General features: G+C 48.4%; 1 protein-coding gene across 1 annotated transcript in view; it reads left to right on the top strand.

Moving 5' to 3' along the window:
- Myom1 (myomesin 1) overlaps positions 1–10,714 on the top strand; it is a 140,244-nt gene that overhangs the window by 89,973 nt on the left and 39,557 nt on the right. The window contains exons 20-22 of the mRNA XM_010638739.3: positions 1,528–1,654; positions 4,079–4,263; positions 6,655–6,769. Coding sequence (XP_010637041.1) covers positions 1,528–1,654; positions 4,079–4,263; positions 6,655–6,769 — 427 coding nt within the window. The remainder of the gene's footprint in view (positions 1–1,527; positions 1,655–4,078; positions 4,264–6,654; positions 6,770–10,714) is intronic.

The raw sequence follows: 10,714 nt of genomic DNA, 5'->3' as shown, positions 1-10,714 counted from the left end.
TTTTTTTTTTTTTTTTTTTTGTACCAGGGATTGAACACAGGACCTTGCGCTTGCTTGTGAGGCAGGCAGTGGCACCACTGAGCTAAATCCTTGGCCCTTGGGTTCTGTTTTTAAATACAAATAGTATGTTGGTTATTGTTTATAGAGACAATATTTGTTTAGATTTATCTATATACTTACCATTGTATTTGTTTTTTTGTTTTTTATATTTTTTTGGTACCAGGGATCGAACTCAGGCCTTGACCTTGCGAGGTAGGCGGCAGAACCACTGAGCCAAATCCCTGGCCCCGTTTTATTTGGTTTTAATTCTTCATCTTTGACCTTCTGCCTGAGACTATTTCCTGTTGCCTTAAATGTTTTAGAATTTCTCTTTGTGAGGATGTTCTGAGGGCAAACTGTCTTTATTTTTGTTTGTCTGTAAATATCATTAATTTTTTCTCATTCTCCAGAAATATTTCTTTTGGGTAAAAAAAAAAAATCCGTTATGGTTTTTTGCTTTTGTTTCTTCGGTGCTTTGAATACACATTTCCCTTACCTTCTGGCCCATTGCTGCCACACACCTGTCAACATAGTCCCTTTCTCATTTGAGGGAAACTTGTCTTTTTTCTCAGACAGCTTTTGTCTTTCTGTGCTGTACACTGTGTAATTCTTTTGGCTCCCTATCAGTTTATAAATTCTCTCTTGTTTTGCACCTGATTGTCCATTATTTTCTCTTCTTGCTGCACTGCATGGTCCTATTTTACCTATCCTGCAGTTTACATAAGCTTTTTGCACAGTGGTGTACTGTGTCGTTTCTACTTGGCAGATGTTTTCATGTGCATTCTTTCATCGTGTGTATTCACCCTCACAACTACCCAGGTCACTTTAAGGAACCCAGAAAATACTCGATGACACAGTAAACTTTGGGGGCATTGTAAGAGTTGTGACACTTGAACTCTAGCTCACCATCCACGTTGTGTGTGTTCGTGCGGCAGATTTCCACCAGTGCGTAGAAAGTGAGCGCACACTGTGACGCAGAGTGACCGCTGCTGTCTGTCAGCGCCGTCCGTGAGACAGGGCCTGGGCACAGCCTGCTGGGCGCTCTGCCGGGTCTCACGAGGGCACAGTCTGAGTGTGCGCAGGGCTGGGACCGCGCCAAGAGCTTGTGTTCTGGACACTGCGACTCTTGGCGGAGTTCAGCTCCTTGCGTCCCGAGGGCTGAGGCAACCCAGCTTCGTTTCTCCGAGGCCCAGGCCAGTGACGTTCCAGGGAGGGCCCGAGTCCTCCGGAGACCCTACCTGAGTGGGTCAGGTTCACCCAGGATGATTTCCCTTTTGACGAACCCCAAACCAGCCGGCGAAGGACCTGAGTGACACGTGTAGCACCCTCTCCTTCATGGAGAGACTCGGTGCCAGGACTGCCATTCTGGTACCGTCCCGTGTCCTCCGGCTGCCAGCAGGTGGTGAATCCACCGGCACACAGCCTGGAGGTACATAGATCAAAAGAGGTGATGAGAAATCGCAAACCTGTAACATTCACCTCCTGCAGATCAGCAACTTGAAGGAGAACATGGTGTACCAGTTCCAAGTGGCGGCCGTGAACATCGCCGGCCTGGGGGCACCGTCAGCCGTGAGCCAGGGCTTCAGGTGTGAGGAGTGGACCATCGCTGTGCCCGGTAAGGGGGCAGGGTCGCCCGCTGGACTTGGGGTGGCTTCCCCAGCACCTGCACCTTGCGGCCTGACTACCAAGGCGCTAGCTACACAGCCCACTTCAGTTCCCCTCGCACACCTAAAATAGTTTTATGATAATACTAAGTGATAGCAATGTGAAGTTAAGAATAAATTCCTTACACTTGTGTTTCAAATAAATTCCAGAGGAGTTCATACTGCCTGGGGTAGGGTTGACAGAGGCAAAACAACCTAGGAGCTAGCAGAGCCTTCGAAAGGAATCTACTCTTTGCTTTTGTGCCTTAAGGACCATTAAAGGGCACCCAGCTCACATTCCACAGCAGAACTTCTCCCAACACCCTGCATTCCGTAGCGCAGCACACAATCTCCCCTCGCTCTGGGGCCTCAACTCCCAAAGCACTGCAGACCCAGCCTGGGTGGCTTCTCCTCCCTCTTCCCAGCTCGTGGTTGTGTTACACAGACAGGCGGATGTGCCCGCCTGCTTCTGGAGTCTGCTTTCTCTGCTGGCTCCTCTCTCTCTCCCCTCTCCCTTCTCCTCGCCCTCCATATTTTCTAAACCCTGCTCCACAAGAAAGACCCTGGAACCTGGCTGGCAAATCATCTCCTTTTGAATTCATCATGGAAGGTTGTTGGGTGGGCAGGAAATGAACTAGGGAAGAGCAAGGCTTAACCTTGTTACAGAGCTAGTAAGAAAATGTAAGAGTTGAGTATGAACAAATTCACTAAGCTGCTCAAGATTGAAGCTAGCAATGTTCCTGTGTTTGCTGGGTGACTTTATTTTGTTTCCAGTGGCCCTGACTTCACAGACCCAAACAGTCTGGGCGTCACAGAGACTCAGCTGTCCACCTGGTTTGACAGCTGCCTTGTTGAATGGGCATGGCGGCCATAGGCCTCCTCAGCTCCCTGGCGGGTGGGCACAGACCTGCCCCCAGGGCCTCCTGTCCTCTGTGGGAAGCCCTGGAGCTGGGCAGAGCAATCTGCTGCCTTCACCCAGGGAGCGCCATTGAGCCACCTGTCTGCTGAGTGTGAGGGGACAAACTCCGAGGGTGAGGGCTCGCTCGGCAAACACACGAGGCCAGCGCTCTCCCCTTCCGGGCCTCTTGAAAAGTTCTCTCTACTTCCTGCACACAGGTGCGTTTGTGTTCACATTTTTAGCACTCCTGGATAAAGTGAACCACAAATGACCAGAAAAGGAAACTCTGAGCAGGCTGGTGAAAGGGTTTCAAGCGAAAGCGATGTCCTAGTTTGCAGAAAGTGGCAGTGCAGCAGGCCCTCCGAGAGCTGGCCGGCCTGGCCCTGCTGAGCTCTGTGACCGGGAGCTCCTGAGAGGCGGGGAAGTGGGGCAGCTGCACGCTCAGACGAGGCTGAGCCTCAGTTAAATGGTGCATGGCAGGGCGCAGCAGGGCAGGCCCGGACTGGGGACTGGGGACAGGGGAGGCGTAGCACGCAGCGGGGCCCAGCCTCCCTGGGAAGGACGGGTGCCCCTGGGTGTGGCTGCTGCACACGCTGGTGGAGGGGATTTCCTGTTAATATTTAAATGTGTCTCCACGTGAGACATAGAACACAAGGATGACACGTATTTGAAACTACGCCCAGCTGAGTGATCTAACCAACACCTAACCGTGGATTGCAAAATGCCAAGTCGCGCGTGATTCATTCCGTGTTTGGAGGTGCTCTTAGGCCGCCTTGAGTCACTTCGGCGGTTTTGATTGGCTGGTTAGAAATCGGGCGTAGAAAGAAAGGAAGAAGACTGAAGAGGACGAGGAGGAGGAGGAAGAGAAAAACATAAAGGTGGCACCCGAGGAGCACCTGCCGCCCCGCGGAGATGAGGGCAGTCGTGGTGGTCTGGACCCCAGGAACGCAGGGGGCGTGCAGAGGGAGCGTTACTCATCTGTGCGATTTCTGTCAGTTCTTAAGGACGATAGGGTCGCTGGACGTGAAGTGCCCGGGGTTATGCAGCAGGGTCAAGGCCTGCGGTCCCCTGTGCTTGTTGTGGTGAAGAGTCCGTGCGCTGTGTACTTCAGGGAGCCACCCGGCCCCCTCGGGAGAGATGCCGCCCAGTGCAGCCGCTGTCTTCCATGGTTTTAGGTGGTCACCCAGCAGTGGTAGGAAACGGACCCTGCAGCAGCTCTGGGGAGAGGTCCCCGCGAGGACCCAAGCCAGCCCTGGGCGCCCCTAGTGCTCGTCCCCACTAGTGCTCGTGCCCACGTCCCGGTGATGGCCTTGGGAAGCCGTGTGGCCCAGTCATGGGATGCAAATGCCCATGTTCCCGGGAATGCTGGGTGACAGACGCACACTGGCGCGAGGCCCTGCGAGCGGTCCTTGCAGGTGCAAGGTACCCATCTGAGTTTCCCGATCTACGTGGTGCCCTCTGCTCACGGATCTCCCTTCTCCCCTGCTCTCCCTCCCAGGACCTCCGCACAGCCTCAGGTACAGCGAGGTCCGGAAGAGCTCCCTGGTCCTGCAGTGGAAGCCCCCAGTGCACTCTGGGCGGACCCCGGTCACTGGCTACTTTGTGGACCTGAAGGAGGCCAAGGCCAAAGACGACCAATGGCGAGGACTCAACAAGGCTGCCGTTAAGAATACGTACCTGAAGGTAGGAAGTGCTGGGACCTTGGCATGCTTTTTGGCTCTAAAAAGGAAAATCTACTCTACTGATATTAACTTTAAAGTTGGTAAGATAGGTTGGGCATGGTGACTGCACACCTGTCATTCCAGGGCTCAGGAGGCTGAGGCAGGAGGATCACCACAAGTTTGAGGCCAACTTGGGCCGCATAGTGAGTTCAAGGCCAGCTGGAACTACATAGCAAGACCCTGTCCTCTTAGCAAACAAATGCACAGTTGGCAAGATGAAAACAGTGCTCTGCTCTGGCCTGTTTCGCACACTGGGCTCCTGGTAAGATCCCAGGCAGCAGTGGCTGTGGCTGGGACTTTCCTGACGCTGCAGCAGCTTGGTGATAATTTAACCTGAGCTCCTCAGCCAGGCTCCGAAAAACACCCACCAGCACCTCCTCCCTCCCCTCTCTCCCTGGCTTCAGCCTTCCCCTGTCACCCACAGCTCAGGGCTACTGCGACCCTGTCTTCCCGCCTCTAGCTGATGCAGGTGGCTCTCTCCTCCGGGCACTGTGTGCACGGAGTTCACGCAGTCTGCGTCTCTGTGGGCTCCTGGGCGTCCCCGGATCCACCTGCTCTTCCCTGAGCTCTCAGGGGTTTGCACCCTGCACTCAGCCACCTGGCGACCTCAGCTGCTTGCTCACCATGGTGCCCCCTGGGCTCCCTGGCAGGGCTGCCTGAGCCAGCGCCTTACTCTGCGTGCCAGAGACTGCGGGCCGGAGCCGCCAACTCTGACCCCGAGTCCCCAGCAGGCCTTGGAAACCCTTGGGTAGGTGACCACAGGGCTTGTCACTCGGCCCTCACCCGGAAAGTCGCACTCCGCCCTCACACTAACGCAGTGTGACCCAGGGCCACACTTCCCGTTTCCTTTTCATTGGTCATCACAGCCTAGTGGCCGGGAGGGAGGGAGGGTGTAAGTGGAAGGGGTGAGAGACCTGAGGGAGCAGGCAAGGGAGTGCTGCCGTTCCGGAGCAGAGCAAGGGCAAGGACAGGAGAGCAATGCACGCGCACCGCTCGTTGGTGGAGCTGCTGAGGCCCACGGGCCTCTCCCTCCTCTGCCTCCCAGCACCGCTTCACCCGTGGGCAGGTGCAGGTGCATCAGGTGCCTGTCTGTTTTTAGCGCAACAAGGAAATGTGTCGGCTCCTTGCTGCAAGCCTGCAGCTTCCTGCCTGGCATTATTTCTCAATGTAGAACTTCAGATTTGTCAAATGTCCTGTGTCCAAGTCCAAGACCACTTACAGATTGACATTCATCTCAAAAAATCCTCAGCTCCAGTGAAAGCTCTCACTACATTCTGTCATCATACAAATACAAGTAAATGGATTAAAAATGTAAGTTTTAAGGCCCAACTTGTTTGAATGTGTGATCACAAATGCTTCACCTAGTTGAACAAATGTTTGATTTAAATCCAACTTTAGATATTGATCTGAATCATACAATTAGGGGGAAATTATATTTCTCTGTGTAATAAATTTCTTCTATTTATCTATTAAAAGTCATATGTTTTAGCTGTGCCTGGTGGCGCACACCTGTGATCCCAGTACTCAGGAGGCTGAGGCAGGAGGATCCCTGTGAGTTTGAGACCAGCCTGGGCTACATAGTGAGTTCCAGGTCGGTCTCACTACATAGTGAGACCCTGTCTCAAAAAAACCAAAAAAAAAAAAAAATCAAAGTCACATGTTTTAAAAATTAAAAGTTAACTTTGATAAAGTACTAACCATTTATTAGTAATCGGAATGGTAATGGGACAATTAAGAATCAGAGAAGTCACAAGATGTGGTGTGGTAGGACTGACACGCAGCAAGTAGATCCTGAATGCTGCACTGAATCCGAAGAAGCCAGGGAACACTGAGGTATGCGCTTGGCAGGGGGTCTTAATTACTGAGAATTTGAAGTTTAGAGTTTCAGTGCACTTTGATTATTTACAAATTGCTTACATTCACAATGATGGTAATTGTCATCAAAGGAAAAATATTTACAGTAAATTTACCGGAAGAAACTTCGTTTGTGTTCTGGTGCTTGAACGTGCATTTAAACAAACTTCAAGTGTCTGTGAGCCCAGGTTTTCATTCTCCTGCTCACGGTTTCATCTGAAGTTACTCTTGGAATGTCTCGAGCGGACTGGCGCCGGGGTGCGGCTGCGGCTGTGCACTGATGTCAACACTTTTCATTCTGCCTTTTTGACCAAAGAACCAGGCGGCTGACTACACGTCTGATGCTGGAAGCCGTCGGGTGATCTAAACGCAGTAGAACCTTGGAGTGGGCGGGATCCTGCCGGCCCAGAGGGGAGGCTGTGGAGCGCCAGCCTGCCCCCAGTGCGCCAGTGTGCGCCCGCGACCTCAGACCCACAGCCTCTGCACCTGCCTCTTCCAGGTGCAAGACCTCCAGGAGGGCGTCAGCTACGTGTTCCGGGTCCGAGCTGTCAACCAGGTGGGCGTCGGGAAGCCGTCTGACCTCGCAGGCCCTGTGGTGGCAGAAACTCGTCCAGGTGGGCTTTTGCTTCCTCCTTGAGACTCATCTCTTGTGGTTCAGAAATTGCCCGGTTGGCCCTAGGGCCTAGGTTCAGTCCTCTGTCACATGCGTGCACACACAGACGGGATGCACCTCACTGTGTAAACTGTCAAAATCCTGAGTGTGTGACGTCTGAGACACTGACGAGGTGACCCTTCCGAGTGACAAGTGCTTCCCCCTACACGGGGCCTCGGGACCGGACACACTAGGCGTCAGATGGCCCGGGTTCTTCTTGCTCCAAAAACAGGGAAATTCTGGATCAAATGATGCCTCCTAGACCATCTCTGCCGAGCCCAACCCCCGGGAAGTTATTCCCATTGTGTCCTGGCCGAGAAGCCGCATCAGATCTTCTCTCATCACAGAGAAGGCTGGAGAGATCCATGGGCAGGCACAGTGCTTAAAGGAATGCGGGACGTATTTATGGACTTGTAACTTTCGAGTTAGACCCGGGCAGCAAACTTTCTTGGAAAGGCAGACAGTAAACGCTGTTGGCCTTACAGCCGCATGGCCTGACTCACAACCACGCAGCCAGCCTTGGCCTGAAAGCAGCCGAGGGCAATATAAACCAGAGGCGTGCGGTCCAGGTAGACTGTGATTAGGTGCATTCGGGTGTACCTTGTGCTGTGCGTTATAAAATTTGGTTTCTACCTCAGTTTCTCATCTTAAAATATTCCTCTTGTTTTGATTTTTTTATCCAACTGCTTAGAAATATCAAAAGAGGCCATAAGCCAGACTCAGCCCCCAGGCCATTGCTCACTGACCCCAGGTTAAGCTAACAGCAGCGCTGCTTGAATGGGCCGCAGAGCTGAGGCAGGCGGGGGATGCCGGACTGCGGCAGGGAGAGCCGTCTCTCCTTCACTCCGAGGACAAAGCCGGACGGACGTGTGCCCGCCCGCGGAGTTCAGGTCACTACCCAGGAGTAACACTTGCATCGGCCGGTCCCTGTTGTGTTAAAGTTATATATTTCAGTTCATTAAAGTTACATGTGAGAAAGTACTAGAGATAAAACAGGATAAAGATAGGAACCAGAAAAACAAGAGACGAACCAGTTATTTAGGTATCTTTATTAAATTTATTAGTATATTTTAGGTATACGACAGTTACAGTCTTCACTGGGATCTTGTACCTATTCATGACTTACCAGGTTCTCATTTTTCCCATTCCCCTGCTCTCCCCCCAGCCCCTCCACCCTTCCCTGTTTACAAAGATTTTGTTTCCTTTCACATATTTTTTCTTTTCCCTTTTTCCCTTTCCCCTACCGCCCCACTTCCTCTACTCTTTTAGACTTTCTTCTTATTACACAATATCAATTATACATTTTTATCCTTATTTGCAGTTTTACTTTTTCACACCAGAGAAACTATTCGGTATTTACAGATGTGTAACTTATTAATTTCACTTAAGAGTATGGCCTCAATGTGCATCCACCTAACCAGAAATCTCTCTAGTTTCTTGTTCTTTATGGCTGAATAGTATTTCATTTTATGTAAAAAAAATACATCTTCTTTATCCAGTCTCCAGTTGATGGGCAATTGGGCCGTTTCCAAGTTTTAGCTATTACAAACTGCGCCGATATAAACATGGGTACGCATATATTGCTGTGGTATGATTTTTAAAATTCTTTTGGAGAGATACCCAGCAGAGGGATGGCTGGGTCAAATGGGATGGACTTCTAATTCCAGTTGTTTGAGGTATCTCCGTATTGATTTCCACAGTTGTTTCACCAATCTGCACTCCCACCTACAAGGAAGAAGGGTTCCTATTTCCCCCCAACCCCACCAGCTGGTTCATTTCTTAATAGCTGCCATTCTTACTGGGATGAGATGGAATCAGTGTTGTTTTCATCTGCATCTCTTGAATAACCAGTGATGTTGAACATTTTTTTCATATGATTATTTATTTTTGCTTCTTTGAGAAATGTCTGTTCATTTCAGATGCCCATTTTTGAACTGGGTCTTTATATTTGTGGGGGTCTGGTTTTTTGTTTTTGTTTTTGGTTTTTTTTTTTTTGAGTTCTTTATATATTCTAGATAGTAGACCTTTGTCTGAGGAGCAGCTGGTAAAAATTTTTTCCTACATTGTAGGTTGTCTCAGCTCTGCTTGTGATTTCTCTGGCAGTGCAGAAGCTTTTTAAAAGATGAGATCAATTGTTGATTCTTTCTGCTAGTTCCCATGCTACTGAGGATTTATTTGTTCATAAAGTCTTTTCCTATGCCTATATCTTCAAGAGTTCTACCTAACTTATCTTCCAGCAAGTTTAGTATTTCTGCTTTAATATTTATATCTTTAATCCACTTGGATTTTAGTGAAAGATAAGGGTCTAGTTTTAATCTTTGACAAGTTGAAATCCAGTTTTTCCAGCACCATTTATTAAAGAGGCTACCTTTCCTCCAGAAAGGGTGTTTGGCTTCTTTGTCAAAGATGAGGAAGCTGAGTGTGTCGGAGTTGTTTCTGCTTCTTCTGATCGGTTCCACTGATCCTCAGGTCTGTTTCTTTTCCAGTACCATGCTGTTTTTATCACAGTGGCTTTGTATCATAGCTTCAAATTGGGGATTGTGATACCCCTGCCATGTCTCTGTTGCCTAGAATTGCTTTTGCTATTCTAGGTCTCTTCTGATTTCAAATGAATTTTTGGATTGTTTTCTCTAGTTCTATGAAATATACTGTTGGGATTTCAATAGGGATTGAATTGAATCCGTATAGAAGTTTTGGAAGTATGGCCATCTTTACTATATTGATTCTTCCAGGAACAAGGTATATTTTTCCATTGTCTTATATCCTCTTCAATCTCTCTTTTTTTTTTTTGAGTACTATAGTTTTCAGTGTAGAAGCCTTTTGTCTCCTTCATTAGATTGATTCCTAGATATTTCATTTTTTTAATGCTATTGTGAAAGGAATTGTTTCCCTAATTTGACTCTCATTGAGACTGTTATTTGTGTGCAAGAAAGCTATTGACTTTTGAGTATTTAGCTTGCATCCAGCTACTGTACTGAATCTGTCAATCAAGTCTAGATGTCTTTTGATGGAGTTCTTTGGGTCTTTTATGTAGAGTATCATATCATCAAATAATGACAGTTTCACTTCTTCCTTTCCTATCTTTATTGCTTTTATTTCTTTCTCTTGTCTAACTGCTGTGGCTAATGTTTCCAAAACTATACTGAACAGGAGTGGTGATAGTGGACATCCTTGTCTTGTTCCTGATTTTAGTGTGAAGGATTTCAGGTTTTGACAATTTAGTATGATGTTGGCTGTTGGCTTCTCATAATAGCCATTATCAAGTTGAGATAAAGACCATCTATTCCAATTTCTTGCAGGGTTTTTATCATGAATGGGTGTTGAATTTTGTCCAATGCTTTTTCTTCACCTATTGAGAGAATCATATGGTTTTTGTTCTTGACTCTGTTAATATAGTGTATTACATTTATTGATTCATGTATGTTGAACCATTCGGGCATTCCTGGGATAAATCCAACTTGGTCAGGGTGTATGGTCTTTCCCCCACCCAGGGTAAATGTTTATTTAGCTCACAGTTTGTAGAGGTTTCAATCCATAATTTGTATAATCTTCTTGATGACCCTCTGTATTCTGTTGTTTTTCAGTTTACATTTGTTCCAGTCCAAGGCTTTATCTTTAATCTACCCCTACCATCAGAGCTGAAATATTCCAAAAGCAGATACATAATGTAATTATTTTCTTGATGAGAAAACAATGTGAACATCAAGGAAACCCTACTTTTACTCCCTGTGACTTGAAAAATCAGAGCAAAAGTCCTCTCTTTGTGAAACTCTGCCGTCTTCCTATTTTCTCCTGTCTTCAGTGTTTCTTCAACTCGTTTTAGACGTGGGTGTGGCAGAGTGGCCTTCGCAGAAGTGAGGCAGGTATCTGGGGACAGTGCCACACTTCTCATCTGTAACCTTTGTAA

Source organism: Fukomys damarensis, unplaced genomic scaffold (assembly GCF_012274545.1).
Source record: "Fukomys damarensis isolate Sample0158 unplaced genomic scaffold, DMR_v1.0_HiC HiC_scaffold_30, whole genome shotgun sequence".
NCBI classification, from domain to species: domain Eukaryota; kingdom Metazoa; phylum Chordata; class Mammalia; order Rodentia; family Bathyergidae; genus Fukomys; species Fukomys damarensis.
Note: the sequence above shows the minus strand (reverse complement) of the source record. Positions and strands in the feature narration are given on the sequence as shown.